The 18,704-nt window shown below is 41.4% G+C and overlaps 1 protein-coding gene across 3 annotated transcripts in view; it reads left to right on the top strand.

Moving 5' to 3' along the window:
• LOC106561374 (zinc finger protein 462-like) overlaps positions 1 to 18,704 on the top strand; it is a 97,872-nt gene that overhangs the window by 54,265 nt on the left and 24,903 nt on the right. For 2 of the 3 annotated variants that reach the window (XM_014125276.3, XM_014125257.3), the window contains exons 5-6: positions 7,290 to 7,693; positions 16,234 to 16,352. In XM_014125276.3, the coding sequence (XP_013980751.2) occupies positions 7,290 to 7,693; positions 16,234 to 16,352 (523 nt within the window). The remainder of the gene's footprint in view (positions 1 to 7,289; positions 7,694 to 16,233; positions 16,353 to 18,704) is intronic. The other variant, XM_014125267.3, reaches the window with a different exon arrangement.

Here is an 18,704-nt window from a genome sequence, read left to right as displayed (position 1 = left end):
TAGAGTGGCCAGAAGGAAGCCACTCCTCAGTAAAAGGCACATGACAGCCCGCTTGGAATTTGCCAAAGGGCACCTAAAGACTCTCAGACCATGAGAAACAAGATTCTCTGGTCTGATGAAACCAAGACTCAACTCTTTGGCCTGAATGCCAAGCGTCAAATCTGGAGGAAACTGGCACCATCCCTACGGTGAAGCATGGTGGTGGCAGCATCATGCTGTGGGGATGGTTTTCAGCGGCAGGGACAGGGATACTAGTCAGGGTTGAGGGAAAGATGAACGGAGCAAAGTACAGAGAGATTCTTGATGAAAACCTGCTCCAGAGCGCTCATGACCTCAGACTGGGGCGAAGGTTCACTTTCCAACAGGACAACAATCCTAAGCACACAGCCAAAACAATGCAGGAGTGGCTTCGGAACAAGTCTCTGAATGTCCTTGAGTGGCCCAGCCAGAGCCCGGACTTGAACCTGATCAAACATCTCTGGAGAGACCTGAAAATAGCTGTGCAGTGATGCTCCCCATCCAACCTGACAGAGCTTGAGAAGATCTGCAGAGAAGAATGTGAGAAACTCCCCAAATACAGGTGTGCCAAGCTTGTAGCATCATACCCAAGAATACTTGAGGCTGTAATCTTTGCCAAAGGTGCTTCAACAAAGTACTGAGTAAAGGGTCTGAATACTCATGTAAATGTGATATTTCAGTTTTATTTTTTTTAAGAAATTAGCAAAAATTTCTAAAAATCTGTTTTTGCTTTGTCAGTATGGGATATTGTGTGTAGATTGATGAGGGGAAAAAAACAATTTAATCCATTTTAGAATAACGCCGAAACGTAACAAAATGTGTAAAAAGTCAAGGGGTGACAATGCTTTCCGAATGCACTGTTTATTATCCATGTACTTGTTCAGCCATGACTCCGAGAAGCACATTTCAGTTCTTAATGTCCCGTTGATAGGGTAGTCGCGAACGGAGCTCATCCAGTCTATTCAACAGTGACTGACCATTCGCCAATAGAACAGGGGTAGAGGTGTTTTTTTCACTCGCCGCCGTAGTCTCATCAAGGTGCCCACGCTGGCCTCTATAGCACCGTCTTCCCCTTCTACGAGTGTGGGCCTGGCCCGAGATGATAATCAATATGTCTTTCTCCTCCGACTCATTGAAGTTGGGAACAATTTCCAAATGCCTGAAGGTACCACATTCATCTGTCCAAACAATAGTACGCAAGTATAAACACCATGGGACCACGCAGCCGTCATACCGCCCAGGAAGGAGACGCATTCTGTCTACTTGAGATGAACGTACTTTGGTGCGAAAAGTGCACATTAATCCCAGAACAACAGCAAAGGACCTTGTGAAGGTGCTGGAGGAAACAGGTACAAAAGTATCTATCATCCACAGTAAAACGAGTCCTTTATCGACATAACCTGAAAGGCCGCTCAGCAAGGAAGAAGCCACTGCTCCAAAACCGCCATAAAAAAGCCAGACTACGGTTTGCAACTGCACATGGGGACAAAGATCGTACTTTTTGGAGAAATGTCCTCTGGTCTAATGAAACAAAAATAGAACTGTTTGGCCATAATGACCATCGTTATGTTTGGAGGAAAAAGGGGGAGGCTTGCAAGCCGAAGAACACCATCCCAACAGCGAAGCACGGGGGTGGCAGCATCATGTTGTGGGGGGTGCTTTGCTGCGGAGGGACTGGTGCACTTCACAAAATAGATGGCATCATGAGGGAGGAAAATGATGTGGATATATTGAAGCAACATCTCAAGACATCAGTCAGGAAGTTAAAGCTTGGTCGCAAATGGGTCTTCCAAATAGACAATGACCCCAAGCATACTTCCAAAGTTGTGGAAAAATGGCTTAAGGACAACAAAGTCAAGGTATTGGAGTGGCCATAACAAAGCCTTGACCTCAATCCCATAGAAAACTTGTGGGCGGAACTGAAAAAGCGTGTGCGAGCAAGGTCTACAAACCTGACTCAGTTACACCAGCTCTGTCAGGAGGAATGGGCCAAAATTCACCCAACTTATTGTGGGAAGCTTGTGGAAGGCTACCCGAAATGCAAGACCCAAGTTAAACAATTTAAAGGCAATGCTACCAAATACTAATTGAGGGTATGTAAACTTCTGACCCACTGGGATTGTGATGAAAGAAATAAAAGCTGAAATAAATCATTCTCTCTACTATCATTCTGACATTTCACATTCTTAAAATAAAGTGGTTATCCTGACTGACCTAAGACAGGGAATTGTTACTAAGATTAAATGTCAGGAATTGTGAAAAACTGAGTTTACATGTATTTGGCTAAGATGTATGTAAACTTCCGACTTCAACTGTATGTATTACAGGCCATAGTAGGCTTCTAAATAAACTTTCCAGTGGCACACCGACTTACCTGGTGATGGCCGATGCGCTCCTCATGGCAATATCCTATCTCAAGATAAGCTACTTTGGAAAAACAATTTGCTGTTCGCTTAAAGTTGGGAATACATTTTTCTATTGCTTCTACAGACAGATTAGTCTTCTCTTTTCAACAATAGGCATTTGCTTTCCAAACTGTACATTCTTCCCACAATTGTATTTTGAAGTTTGCTATAGGCAAAATTATAGCCGCAACTGACTATAGAAATGTAATCCATAGATGGCAGTTTACAGTCAATTCAGGACTGGAATCCATTGTTAGTTTATCCATGATTTTAACCAGAGTAAGAGGTTCTCAAACCCTTCTATGTATTATGCTATATGTCTATGGCCACAAAGCAACAAGCTGTTCTATATTTGGCACGCGTGCTGCCTAGGGCTGTGGCGGTAATGACATTTTGTCAGACGGTTATTGTCATGCAAAAAGTGTGCCGGTCTCACTGTAATTGACCGTTACTAAACATAAACACGTTTAGCGTCTCCTTGCATACAAGCCACTTATGCGCACCTTTGGAATGTCTACGTAAAAAAAAGTTGAATAAATCAATTTAATATACACCATCACAATAAATCCATTATTTATTTTAGGCAGGTCTAAAGAAACATTATGATAGGAAGACATTTTATTTCAGAAGAACAGAATATGAGATGGCCTACTGTATGTTATCTGGCTATGCGCCATACCATTGGCTGTATATCATAGATCCCTCTGGAAATTTCATTACACACACCTGTCCCCTATTCCCACTGATTAGTACTTGTATAAGTGTGCCCTTTGGTTTAAATTTGGCTGTCCATTATTGTTACTATGTCCGTTGGTGCGTGTGAGTACCTGTGCTGTGTGTTTTGGCTTTCGTGCCATTGTGGATTGCTCAGATGATTACGGGTCTCGTGCCGTGTGTTAATCATTGTGCACGTGTGTTATTTATTCACGGTACTCCTCGCTCTTTTGTTTTGGGTTTCTACCCTGTGTTTTGCTAGGTGTTTGTTTGGTCTTTTTCCCCGTGCCTTTACACGGCACGCCGCAATTTGGGCTTAATAAAAAAAAATATTACTCATTCCTGAGCATTTCTCCCGAATCTCTTCATACCAACATGACACTGTAGGCTTGTTCATTTAAAAAAAAAAATAATAATAATTATTTAACCAGGTAGGCTAGTTGAGAACAAGTTCTCATTTGCAACTGCGACCTGGCCAAGATAAAGCAAAGCAGTTCGACACATACAGTCAATAATACAGTAGAAAAAGTCTATATACAGTATGTACAAATGAGGTAGGATAAGGGAGGTAAGGCAATAAATAGGCCATGGTGGTGAAGTAATTACAATATAGCAATTAAACACTGGAATGGTAGATGTGCAGAAGATGAATGTGCAAGTAGAGATACTGGGGTGCAAAGGAGCAAGATAAATAAATAAATACAGTATGGGGATGAGGTAGTTGGATGGGCTATTTACAGATGGGCTATGTACAGGTGCAGTGATCTGTGAGCTGCTGTGACAGCTGGTGCTTAAAGCTAGTGAGGAAGATATGAGTCTCCAGCATCAGTGATTTTTGCAGTTCATTCCAGTCATTGGCAGCAGAGAACTGGAAGGAAAGGCAGCCAAAGGAAGAATTGGCTTTTGGGGTGACCAGTGAGATATACCTGCTGGAGCGCATGCTACGGGTGGGTGCTGCTATGGTGAACAGTGAGCTGAGATAAGGATAAGATAATTTAGCAGAGAAGATATGCTTATAAGTCCCATGCCATTATTTTATATTATATGATTTTATAGTAATAAGAATATAATTGATCTTAGCTGAATAAAATATATGTTTCCCATTTGGATCGAGTGCATATAGGAAGTGGCTATATTGAGCGTAAAAGCCATCATTTGAATAAGTTCCTATATGCTAGATTTAGAGTCATTTGGCAACTTTAGTTGTGAATGATACAAACCTTAGAATGTCTTAGAAATCAAAACAAATATGGGCTGCATCATACAACTATAGGCTATTGATGATTTGAAAAAGTTGCAAAAAAAGCTTGCACTATGTTCCTTGCTTCAGGCTGCACACTCTCATCAAGTGATCATATTTTTACTATTCTCAATTTAATCTTGTCTTTATTAATATGTAAAATTTGTTCAAAAGACATGTCATCCATATGCACTCAAATAGTGAATGGATGCTACTTTCCACTGGTTCCTTTTTCAGGCTACTCCGGTTATTTCACTACATTCATCAACCACTGCGCGGCAGGTGTTATTCCGCCCAAACTCTCTATGCCATGGGCTCTCCAACCCTGTTCTTGCATTTACCCCGTGCTTAATTTGGGAAACCTAGTGAAATCTGTTCGGTAACATCGATAGTAACATGTATTCACAACAAAACATATATCATTAAATTGTTGACAGCCCCTCTCTCAGCATGCTGGAGAAAGGAATGAAAGAGAGAGAGGAGATGGAAACGCACAGGGGTGAGATATTCTGTAGCTAAAGGTAATGTGTCAGCCTTTTAATTGGGAAAATATAAAAAAAAGTCCCTATTACTAGGCTATTCAATATCAAATACAAAATAACTATAATTGTAGGCTTAGACGCCCTGCATAGTCAGTGAACCCACAGCATCGCCTAGGCCTATACATTCTCTCCCAGATTCATGAATAGAAAGATTGGATTGTAGCTTAAGGTAACCAGCCCAGTGAGTATGCATAGTAATACAGTCCACATTCATTTGTTTAATTTCGGAGGTAGGCAAGACCAATTATGTACCAAAGACATCTTAAATCAGTTTTTTTTTTTTAAATGTTTTTCTGCCGTGGGTAATATGCGGTAGGCTATGTATTGCACAATCATTATAATGGCACAATCATTATAACAGCACAATCATTATTTTAATTCAGGGTTTCTCTAAAATGCATATGCAGTTTTGAATTGATCATTAGAAAGTCAATTTCATTGGGTTAGGCTTTGAAACAACATCCACAACGACCATGTTTTCCACTCAGTTTCAACATGCTGAACTTCTTTCTTCAAATTGATCAATCACAGTGAGGTGACTTAAAAACACCTACTGTTTCGATGATACGTGTTTGATGGGATTTTCTATTGCATTTGCATTGATGTCAGAGTGGTTAGAAGGACAATAGAGCCCTGAGTACAAGGCAATTAGCGACCTGATGGAGTTAGGTCCTACCAACACATGTCCAGGCTGCATAAAAGGAGATTACCGTGACTCAACAGTCACGTGAAATTTTACTGCGGTCATGACTCAAGACTGCCAGTGTGGCGGTAATACGGTCACCGCAACAGCCCTAATGCTGCCCAAATTGCTGCCTTCCCGACTGTAGGCATACAGATAACTGACGAAATAAAGGAAACACTTGAGTAAATGAAGGATACAAAGTATATGTTATGATGTGTGGGGTGCATTTTCCTGGTATGGTTTAGGTCCACTTGTAGAATCTATGCCAAGGCGCATTGAAGCTGTTCTGGCAGCTCATGGTGGCCTAACACCCTTTTAAGAGACTTTATGTTGGTGTTTCCTTTATTTTGGCAGTTACCTGTATGTGCTTGTGATAAAACTGAATCCACAAAAAAAATAAAAAAAAGATTTATCCTCTGTGGCTAAATTATGTTCTCTGGTGTATTTTGAATTAATCCGAGCCAGACTGTATGCTAGCAGGATAGTCCATATCTACAATCATCTTTGCTGATAGCGATGTTGTGTTTCCATAAGTGGACGAATTGGTCTAATTTAGTATGAATGGTAAAGCCTCAACACTTGGCTACCTCTTCCAATTAAAAAACAACAAAAAAAGAGTGAATAATTACACATTTTTTGTATTGTTTTGTGTGACTACAGCATCAGCTATAAAATGCGAAAATAGAGACACCTCCTAATTGAGAGAGGTGTCAAAGCGGACAACCCGCCTGGTTGGGTCATTATAATTAAAAACAATGCATTCTAAAATGAATCACATGCATGTTCGCCTTTGGTGAGTTTTGGCCATAAGTGTGTTGGAAATGTTTTTAATATGATGATATGAAGTCTGCCAGAGAAATACAAATGAAAGGGAATAATTATACTATATTAGTTTCATATGAACATGTAGGCTATTAGATGTTTCTGTACTAATTTGTACTAGATCTCTTGCCATTTACATTGTGACTGGCCCTGGTCTGTCCCCATCGCTCTCATAAAGTTTGGTGAGAATAGGCTGATGATACAAGGCTGGGCGGCTCTGTGGACGCCCATCTTATTTATGGTCCTATGAAGTGCAGGGTCAGGTCCTTCAGCAGAAATAGTGAGCTTCCCGTAGGCCATAAAAAGCCAGGTTGGCTGTCTGTTAATTGTCCTGTCTGTGTGAGAGAGAGAGAGTGAGAGAGCGAGAGAGAGACGGAGCGAGAGAGGGGCACAGGACAGGAAGCACTTTGTGCTTTCCCAGATCAAGGAAGTGGGACGTACAGACCAGGGCAGCCTGGGGTTGTATTCATTAGGCACGAAATGGAAGAAAACAGACTGAAACGACTTGGACTCTAATAAGAAATGTTCATTTCTGTTTCCCATTGCAAAACATTTTTAGGGCAGGCTGTGGTCTCTGGTCGCCTGGTAGGAGGCCTCTTCAGGGCTAATGTCTACAGTTACAGGAAGGCAAAGTTAGTTTTCTATGGCTAATAATTCAGGAATCTAATAACAGCCACAAAGGTGTGACTGACTGAGTTCGATTCCAGGTCCTCTTTGAATATCAAGACTGTTTTAGCACACTCACCTCCCGTACAATGGCAACATTTCGGAGTACAGTGCATGAGTCTCGATGTCATGTTACCTGCCAGAGCATATTTGTGAAATGGAAATTGAGAGTAAATATTTATCTTATGTTTCAACAGCAGGAAGTCGCAGATGTGCCGTTGTCCACCATCCCGGCTGAGAGCAGCCTCACTAACGGGGAGGTGGAAGAGGTGACCAACGACTCTGTCATGGAGTCAGTCCCCAAGGACCTGACGATGGTGGCCGCTGCGATGTGCCCGGTGGTCGCCGGGGCTGCTGTTGCCATGGAGACGGCAGAGATGGCAGTTGGGATGTCACCGGTGGTTGGGGCGGCGGTGTTGCCCGTTGACCAGGTGAAGGAGAGGCCTATTGGGGGACACCCGTGTGCCCAGTGCGACCGTGTCTTCATGTCCATGCAGGGGCTGAGGTCCCACGAGAGGAGCCACTCAGCCATGGCCATGTTCACCAGAGAGGACAAGTACAGCTGCCAGTACTGCCAGTTTGTCTCCCCCTTCAGACACAAGTAAGAGGACATAATATAGACTTAAAGTGGAACTGACAGTGTTTTAACTACTTTGCAAATGTGAAACAAACAGACAATCATATTATTATAAAATTCCTAGTTTATGCTACAAAACCAACTTCATAAAAGGTTTTACAAATAGGTTCTATTTGACTCAACATTCCATGACGTACACTAAGACATTGTTGGCAGAATAGATAGATGCATTTCCATGCATGATTAATATAATTCACCAATACATTTCTTGGTAGTCCAACAAATATTGCTATCAGGTTGTAAATCACAGCTGGCCTGGTACATTTCTTGCTGCCTCCACTCATTCGGGATACACTGTTTCAATTTCAACGACTCAATATTTTGAACAAAAACGGATTACTGTGACTAAGGCTGGGAATGTCAATACAATCAAACGAGCAAGGGCAATGATCACAAGTCAGTCATAACTTGGCTAATTGGCTAGCGTAAGTGTCAAACACAAGGCCTGCGGGCCGAATAGGACACACAAGCAAGTCAACAGTTGAGTTCTACTTAATGAAATTACAGGCTGATGCATTTGCATTATTGAATTCAACTTCAATTGCTTTGCTTTTGTTTGTCCCGTTTACAGCGAGCAGCGGAAGGAAAGTGTACAGACACGTGAATCGTGTTGCTAGCTAGCTATGCTGAACTTGAACGACTGTTATCCACATTTAGCATATCTCTTAGTTGTCCGTCAATGTATTTGGCAGGCAGGAAGGAAAGTTCCCATTCAGTTGTCAAAACGTGGGTTAGAACAAGCATGCATTGGCAGACAACCTGCAGAAGGACGAACAGGCTACTACTCCCCATCGTTTATCAGTGCAATTTTGACGGCCAACTAGCTGAAAAAGTTTGAGGGGGTTTATCTAGTGTTCCCTCGTTAGATTTTAGCTCATCTCTCTCTGGCTAGCATTAGTTGTTGATCTTGTTGTTGTTGATGTACATAGGCAACTGAGGGAGAGAGCATACCTTTTTCATGGTTGTTTGATCAATAGGTCTGTGAAGTTCCCAAATGTAAGATGACTACCATTCTACACTATGTGGCCAAAAGTCATGACCTTCAAATTAGTAGATTCAGCTATTTCAGCCACACCTGTTCCTGACAGGTGTATAAAATCGAGCACACAGACATGCAATCTCCATAGACAAACATTGGCTGTAGAATGGCCTTACTAAAGAGCTCAGTGACGTTCAACGTCATATAATGTCACCTTTCCAACAAGTCAGTTCTTCAAATTTCTGCCGTACTAGAATTGCCCTGGTCAAATGTAAGTGCTGTTATTGTGAAGTGGAAAAGTATAGGAGCAACAACGGCTCAGCCGCAAAGTGATAGGCCACACAAGCTCACAGAACGGGACTGCCGAGTGCTGTAGCGTGTAAAAATTGTCCTCGGTTGCAACACTCACTACCTAGTTACAAACTGCCCCTGGAAGCATGGAAGAGCTGCTCTGGAAGAGCTGTTAGTCGGGAGCTTCGTTAAATGGGTTTCCATGGCCAAGCAGCCACACACAAGCCTAAGATCATCATGCGCAATGCAAAGTTTTAAACCATTCAAAATATATTTTATATTTCAGATTCTTCAAAGTAGCACACTCTTGGCATTCTCTCAACCAGCTTCACCTGGAATGCTTTTCCAGCAGTCTTGAAGGAGTTCCCACAATATGCTGAGCACTTTTTGCCTGCTTTTCCTTCACTCAACTCCAAACTATCTCAACTGTGATGAGGTCGGGTGATTATGGAGGCCAGGTCATCTGATGCAGCACTCCATCACTCTCCTTCTTGGTCAAATAGCCCTTACACAGCCTGGAGGTGTGTGGGTCATTGTCCTATTGAAAAACGAATGATAGTCCAGATGGGATGGCGTATTGCTGCAGAATGCTGTGGTAGCCATGCTGGTTAAGTGTGCCTTGAATTCAAAATAAATCATCAACAGTGTCACCAGCAAAGCACCCCCACACTATCACACCTCCTCCTCCATGCTTCACGGTGGGAACCACACATGCGGAGATCATCCGTTCACCTACTCTGTGTCTCACAAAGACACGGCGGTTGGATCCAAAAATCTAAAATTTGGAGTCATCAGACCAAATGACAGATTTCCACTGGTCTAATGTCCATTGCTCATGTTGGCCCAACCATGTCTCTTCTTCTTATTGGTGTCCTTTATTAGTGGTTTCTTTGCAGCAATTCGACCATGAAGGCCTGATTCACACAGTCTCCTCTGAACAGTTGATGTATTGATGTGTCTGTTACTTAAACTCTGTGAAGCATTTATTTGGGCTGCAATTTCTGAGGCTGGTAACTCTAATGAACTTATCCTCTGCAGCAGAAGTAACTGCTTCTTTCTTTCCTGTGTCGGTCCTCATGAGAACCAGCAGTTTCATCATAGCGCTTGATGGTTTTTGCGACTGCACTTGAAGAAACTTTTGACTTACCTTCATGTTTTAAAGTAATGATGGACTGTCGTTTCTTTTTGCTTATTTGAGCTGTTCTTGCCATAATATGGACTTGGTCTTTTACCAAATAGGGATATCTTCTGTATACCACCTTTACCTTGTCACAACACAACTGATTGGAAGGAAAGTAATTCCACAAATTAACGTTTAACAATGCACACCTGTTCATTGAAATTCCAGGTGAATACCTCATGAAGCTGGTTTAGAGAATGCCAAGAGTGTGCAAAGCTGTCATGAAGGCAAAGGGTGGCTACTTTAAATAATCTAAAATAAAACACTTATTTTGATTTGTTAAACACTTTTTGGGTTACTACATGATACCATATGTGTTATTTCATAGTTTTGATGTCTTCACTATTATTCTACAATGTAGAAAATAGGAAAAATAAAGAAAAACCCTGGAACAAGTAGGTGTGTCCAGACTGGTACTGTATATAAATATGATTTTTTTTTGTAAATACATTTTCTGGATGGAAAGACACTTTCACTGTAAACTTAACTGACTAAAACCAGATATAAAGATATTAAATATGTAGAAAAGACAATGGACCTATATATTTTTTTATAATATAGTCTTTGAGAACTAACAATCACCAAAATAAAAGCTAAAATTCCCAAAACAATGCATTTTGCGGTATTGATTTTGTTATTATGTTTGAGCAAAAGAACACAGCATTAAGCCATGGCAAAATGCATAAAACGGCACAATTTTCTCTCAGCTCCATGGCAGAATATGTAGAATCGCAGGAAGTTAGCTTTAAAACTACTACATTTTCTCTTAACTCCATGGAGATATTTGTAGAATTGCAGGAATAAATATTAAAACATTTCTCTACACCGCAAGATGGGGGCCTCTAAAATGTTATCTAAAATCCAGCCCATTGCTATGCACCCTGCCATGCCCCATGCCACACACACCACCTAAGCCCCTTTTTGATCCAGAAAATAACCTTTATGTACCAGGGGCATTCTGGGATTTGGAGTTCGCTGACCTTAGCCATCTGCATTGTTTAACATTGAGTGTGTTACTGTTATGATGAATAATGGTCCTTTTAGCACAGTTGGTAGAGCATGGCGCTTGTAACGCCAGGCTAGTGGGTTTGATTCCCGGGACCATCCATACATAAAATTTATGCACGCATGACTGTAAGTTGCTTTGGATAAAATATTCTGCTAAATGGCATATATTATATTACAGTGAGTGGACAGAACATTTGGAACACCTGCTCTTTCCATGACATAGACTGACCAGGTGAATCCAGGTGAAGGCTATGATCCCTTATTGATGTCACTCTGTTAAATCCACTTCAATCAGTGTAGATGAACGGAAGGAGACAGGTTAAAGAAAGATTTTTAAGCCTTGAGACATGGATTGTGTATGTTGCCATTCAGGGGGTGAATGGGCAAGAAAAAAAATGTAAGTGCCTTTGAATGGGATATGGTAGTAGGTGCCAGGCGCACCGGTTTGAGTGTGTCAAGAACTGCAACTCTGCTGGGTTTTTCACCCTCAACAGTTCCTCGTGCGTATAAAGAATGGTCCACCACCAAAAGGATATCCAGCCAGTGGTCAAAAACGGGCCATTGAGGAAAGAGGACAAAGAGGGCTGACACAAATTGTGCAGAGCAACAGACTGGCTACGGTTAGTCAACTGACAGTACAGTACAACATTGCTGCCCAAAGACACATAAAAGAATGCACAACTCGTCGTACCTTGACACAATGTGGTATTTCAGTTCCACTTCTTTCAGCAAAAAACAAGAGACTGCGGCTGCAGTGGGCTAAGGAACGAAAACACTGAACCCTTGAGAATTGGAAACACATTGCCTGGTCTGATGAATCCTGGTTCCTGCTGTTTCACGCTGATGGGAGGACTAGGGTATGGAGAAAACCCCATGAGTACATGCATCCATCAGCGTTTCAACATTGCACACTTTTGGTGATGGTGGTGGTGTGATTGTGTTGAGGGTGTTTTCATGGCACACATTGGACCCCTTAATAAAAGTGGAGCAATGTTTGAATGTCACAGGATATCTGAACATCATTACCAATCAGGTGCAGTCCTTCATGGCAGCAGTGCAAATAGATTTCTTTCAGCAGGATAATGCCCCATGCCACAAGGCTAGGATTGTCCAGAAATGGTTCCACAAACATGACAGAGAATTCATCTTACTGCAGTGGCCTGCCCAGTCACCAAATCTCAATCCAATTGAGCATCTGTGGGATGATCTGGAATGAGTTATTCGGAGAGATCCACTATCAGCCAATTTGACTGTGGGAAAATGGCCCAGCATCCCTGTGGAACTCTTTCGACACCTTGTAGAGTCCATGCTCCAACAAATTGAGGCTGTTCTCAGGACAAAGGGGAGTGCAACTCAGTATTAGGTTGCAAATGTTTTCTACACTTAGTGTATACAGTTGAAGTCGGAAGTTTACATACACTTAGGTTGGAGTCATTAAAACTTGTTTTTCAACCATTCCACAAATTTCTTGTTAACAAACTATAGTTTTGGCAAGTCGGTTAGGACATCTACTTTGTGCATGACACAACTAATTTTTCCAACAATTGTTTACAGACAGATTATTTCACTTATAATTCACTGTATCACAATTCCAGTGGGTCAGTTTAGATACACTAAGTTGACTGTGCCTTTAAACAGCTTGGAAAATTTCAGAAAATTATGTCATGGCTTTAGAAGCTTCTGATAGGCTAATTGACATCATTTGAGTCAATTGGAGGTGTACGTGTGGATGTATTTCAAGGCCAACCTTCAAACTCAGTGCCTCTTTGCTTGACATCATGGGAACATCAAAAGAAATCAGCCAAGACCTCAGAAAAAAAATGTAGACCTCCACAAGTCTTGTTCATCCTTGGGAGCAATTTCCAAACACCTGAAGGTACCACGTTCATCTGTACAAACAATAGTATGCAAGTATAAACACCATGGGACCACGCAGCCATCATACCGCTCAGGAAGGAGACGCGTTCTGTCTCCTATAGATGAACGTACTTTGGTGCGAAAGTGCAAATCAATCCCAGAACAACAGCAAAGGACCTTGTGAAGATGCTGGAGGAAACTGGTACAAAAGTATCTATATCCACAGTAAAACGAGTCCTATATCGCCATAACCTGAAAGACCGCTCAGAAAGGAAGAAGCCACTGCTCCAAAACCACCATAAAAAAGCCAGACTACGGTTTGCAACTGCACATGGAGACAAAGATCGTACTTTTTGGAGAAATGTCCTCTGGTCTGATGAAACAAAAATACAACTGTTTGGCCGTAATGACCATCGTTATGTTTGGAGGAAAACAATACTTCCAAAGTTGTGGCAAAATGGCTTAAGGACAACAAAGTCAAGGTATTCGAGTTGCCATCACAAAGCCCTGACCTCAATCCTATAGAACATTTGTGGGCAGAACTGAAAAAGCGTGTGCGAGCAAGGAGGCCTACAAACCAAAACTTATTGTGGGAAGGCTACCCGAAACGCAAGACCCAAGTTAAACAATTTAAAGGCAATGCTACCAAATACTAATTGAGTGTATGTAAATTTCTGACCCACTAGGAATGTGATGAAAGGAATAAAAGCTGAAATATATCTTTCTCTCTACTATTATTCTGCCATTTCACATTCTTAAAATAAAGTGGTGATCCTAACTGACCTAAGACAGGGAATTTTTACTAGGATTGTGAAAAACTGAGATTAAATGTATTTGGCTAAGGTGTATGTAAACTTCCGACTTCAACTGTACGTCTCGTGTCTGAGCCTTTGAATTGTGACTCCACTTTGTCTTTATATTGACGTTTTGCCTGTTTGATTGCCTTACGGAGGGAATAACTACACTGTTTGTGTTCGGCCATATTCTCAGTCACCTTGTCATGGTTAAATACGATGGTTCGAACTTTCAGTTTTGCTCAAATATTGCCATCTATCCTTGGTTCCTGGTTAGGGTAGGTTTTTATTGTCACAGTGGGTACAACATCTCCTATACACTTCTTGATAAACCCAGTCACCGTATCAGTGTATTCATCAATGTTATTCTCGGAGGCTACCTGGAACATATCCCAGTCCGTGTGATCAAAACAATCTTGAAGCGTGGATTCCGATTGGTCAGACCTGCGTTGAATAGTCCTTAACATGGGTACTTCCTGTTTGAGTTCCTGCCCATAAGAAGGGAGGAGCAAAATGGAGTCGTGATCAGATTTGCTGAAGGGAGGGTGGGGGAGGGTCTTGTAGGCATCCTAGTAGTTGGAGTAGCAGTGGTCGAGTGTTTGAGCAGCGCGACTACTACAGTCAATGTGTTGATGGAACTTCAGTAGCGTTTTCCTCAAATTTGCTTTGTTAAAATCCCCAGCTACAATAAATGCTGCCTCAGCATATGTGGTTTTCAGTTTGCATAAAGTCCAGTGAAGTTCTTTGAGGGTCGTCGTGGTATCGGCTTGAGGGGGAATATACACGGCTGTGACTATAACCGAAGAGAATTCTCTTGAGAGGTAATACGGTCGGCATTTGATTGTGAGGTATTCTAGGTTAGGTGAACAAAAGGACCTGAGTTCCTGTATGTTATCACAATCACACCATGAGTAGTTAATCATGGAACATACACCCCTGCCCTTCTTCTTCCCGAAGTGATATTTTTTCCTGTTCTGCGTGATGAACTGAGAACCTAACTGGCTGTACGAACTCAGACAGAGAGCCATGTTCCCGTGAAACAGAGTATGTTACTATCCCTGAAGTCTCTCTGGAAGGAAATCCTCGCCTTGAGCTCGTAAGCTTTATTATCCAGAGACTGAACTTTAGCGAGTAATATACTCGGAAGCGGTGGGTGGTGTGCGCGCCTCCTGAGTAGGACTAGAAGTTCACTCCAAGGACCTCTCCTCCGGTGGTGTTTTGTGTCAGCCTCTGGAATCAGTTCAATTGCCCTGGGGGGTACAAACAAAGGATTAGATTCAGGAAAGTCGTATTCCTGGTCGTAGTGCTGATAATGCTGGTGAGTTACCGCCGTTCTGAAGCCAGTTCTTCCTGGCTGTAATAACACACAAAAAATTATGAGTTAATAATGTAAGAGATAACACAAAAAATATATATACTGCAAAGTTTCCTAAGCGCTAGAAGCACGGCAGCCCTATCTGTCAACGCCATCTGTCATCTGAGCTGTGCTTTATATCGGACATACACTCTGGATGGAATGTAGCCTAAGTGCCAGTCTGTTTGTGATTGACAATGACGGAGCAATGGGGTAGAAAAGAGCCCAAAGAGATCTGGCACCAGGCTAGATGGAATGCGCATTTCCTCCAAAACTCACTCCAGTAGAATCCATTGAGACACTGTAGACATGGCAGACATTTTGATAGTGTAATTTGTCTTCTTATCCAAAGCTGAAAGACCTCATCCCAGCTCCTTTGTGTAGTCCCACTGTATTGCTGACCCAGAAAGTAAATGTGTTCCTATGCCACCCAAGAGGCTGGGATGAAAACACATTCATATTCCCCAGATACCTTCTATGTGGTTTGCAGTCAGACACACAGAGATACACTAGGGATACTGGGACCATGGTAGATGGTTTTCCGCTATGGCCTCTGCTCAATAGTCATTGGAAATGCTCTGCTAGTTGTGGTTCAGAAAATCAAGTTAGGTACAATCAGATTCCCTCTGCTTCCTTGGAAGTATTCTGTTGTGATGTGTTGAAACATATGTGCAGACCAGGGGTCGGCAAACATTTTGGCTCAAGGGCCACAGGATTTCAAGTGCCGCACATATTTTTTGTAATTGATTTGTTTGTAAAAATCAATTTGCAGGCCAGGAAAAGGGCAGTTATTTCAAAAGTCCATTCTAATTTCTACATACTTTCTATCTGGTTTTAGACGTTCAAGAGTTTAAATTTTTTTTTAATTATCAAACCTCCCGTGGGCTGGATTTGAATGTGCCGTAGTTTGCCCACACCTGGTGTAGGCGTTTCTTTCTCTATATCTCTCTTTCTCTCCCACTCTGACCCCCCCCTCTCTCTGTCTCCCTCCCTTTCTTCTCATTCACTCTCTCTCCTCTTTGTCTGTGTCTCTCTCCTCAGTCTGGACAAACATGTGCAGTCTCACCACAGGCACCACAAGCCGTTCAGATGCAAGCTCTGTCCTTTTAAGTCTGCTTACCTGAGCCGATTGAAGAGTCATCTGCACAAAGCACACCCAGGTAAAAACCACACACCTCACTACTCTGTGCTCACCACGACTTCACGAGTGGTCAGTGTTTGTTATGGGACAAAACTTCTACTTCCAGTGCCTTCAAAGTTTTCACACCCCTTGAATTTTTCCACATTTTGTTGTGTTACAGCCTAAATTTAAAATGGATTAAATTTCGATTTTGTGTCACTGGCCTACACACAATACCCCATAATGTCAAAGTACAATTATGTTTTTAGCCATTTTTACAAATTAATAAAAAAATGGAAGCTGAAATGTCTTGAGTCAATAAGTCAATTATCTGTACGGTCCCTCAGTAGAGCAGTGAATTACAAACACAGATTCAACAACAAAGACCAGGAATGTTTTCCAATGCCCCTATTGGTAGATCGGTAAAAAATAATAATCAGACATTAAATATCCTTTTGAGCATGGTGAAGTTATTACTTACACTTTGGATGGTGTATCAATACACCCAGTCACTACAAAGATACAGGCATCCTTCCTAACTCATTTGCCAGAGAGGAAGGAAACCGCTCAGGGATTTCACCTTGAGGCCAATGGTGACTTTAAAACAGTTACAGAGTTTAATGGCTGTGATAGGAGAAAACTGAGGATGGATCAACAACATTGTACTTACTCCACAATACTAACCTAAATGACAGAGTGAAAAGTAGGAAGGCAGTACAGAATAAAACATATTCCAAAACATGCATCCTGTATGCAATAAGGCACTAAAGTGAAACTTTATGTCCTGAATAAAAAAGGGTTATGTTTGGGGCAAATCCAACACATCACTTAGTACCACTCTTCATATTTTCAAGCATGGTGGTGGCTGCATCATGTTATGGGTATGCTTGTCATTGGCAAGGACTAGGGAGTTTTTTTAATAAAAAGAATCTGAGGAAAACCTGGTTCAGTCTGCTTTCCAACACACTGGGAGACAAATTCACCTTTCAGCAGGATAATAACCTAGATCACAAAGCCAAATATACGCTGGCGTGGCTTACCAATACATCATTGAATGTTTCTGAGTTTTTACTGAAATCGGCTTGAAAATCTGTGGCAAGACTTGAAAATGGCTGTCTAGCAAGGATCAACAACCAACTTGACAGAGTGTGAACAAAAATTCTTAAAGAATAATGTGCAAATATTGTATAATCCAGGTGTGCAAAGCTCTTAGACTTATTCAGAAATATTCACAGCTGTAATCAATTGATTCTAACATGTATTGATATGTATTGGTTTAATACTTATGTAATCAAGATATATTAGTGTTTTATTTTTCATAAATGTTTTACAAATGTTTTTCTTTCACTTTGACGTTACAGAGTATTTTGTGTCGATCGTTGACAAGAAATGACAATTGAATCCATTTTAATCCCACCTTGTAACACAACAAAATGTGGAAAAAGTCAAGGTGTATGAATACTTTCTGAAGGCACTGTAAGTAGAATTTTTACTTGTAGTTGGCTAAACAGCACAAACTGATCCTGAAACAGACTAGTGGGTTATTGACCACACCTGTGTATTGGGCTGTGGGCTAGTCTGAATGTCTGACTACCACAGCTGTTTGAGGATCTTAAATCAACACTAATATCATCATTCCCTTAGGATGTCCCCTATGGGAATATCTTAAACTGTCTTGTGATTGAGTCCATTGAATATCATAGCTATGCGAGTCTTTGGTTGAGTCCAAAATGGTCAAAAAGTAGTGCACTATATAGAGAAAAGGGTGCCATTGCAGACACAGCCTGTATATTTTCTCTGTTCAATGTTATGTTTCTTTCATTAGATATTTTGTATTTTTGCAAAGGATTCTGTAGTCTACAGAAATTGATTCCACAAATGCAGCCAGTGAACCAACGCCCGAGCAGAGGAATAGATAGTCAATCATCACAAATGACAATGAGAGTACAAAAACTAGTCGCGAATGTTGTCTCAGTTATGATTGGAAAATAACACAGAAAGATGAGTCAACAACAATCAACAGTTGATTCAGATAATCGACTTCCGAACCAGAGCCATTTAGAATCTGATTACATTTTGAAAGTGTTCTGACATGGTCTGTTGGCGGTGGTGTCAAAACACCATGTTTTCTGCTTCTGTTGTATATTGTATCAATCTCACAATCATCCAGCCACTTATTTGCCTGTGGGTTTTGATTGCTGCCTTGGTAATGCATAATGTGTATGCTGTGGAATCCATACCCATTGGGCACAAACTGGTTGAATCAACATTGTTTCAACGTAATTTGTCAACTCATTGTGACGTAGAGTCTACGTGGAAAATACATTGGATTTGCAAAAAGCAATCAAAACTGTTGTTTGGAGGATACAATTTCAACCACGGGATTATGTCA

Source organism: Salmo salar, chromosome 01 (assembly GCF_965601325.2).
Source record: "Salmo salar chromosome 01, fSalSal1, whole genome shotgun sequence".
NCBI classification, from domain to species: Eukaryota; Metazoa; Chordata; class Actinopteri; order Salmoniformes; family Salmonidae; genus Salmo; species Salmo salar.
Note: the sequence above shows the minus strand (reverse complement) of the source record. Positions and strands in the feature narration are given on the sequence as shown.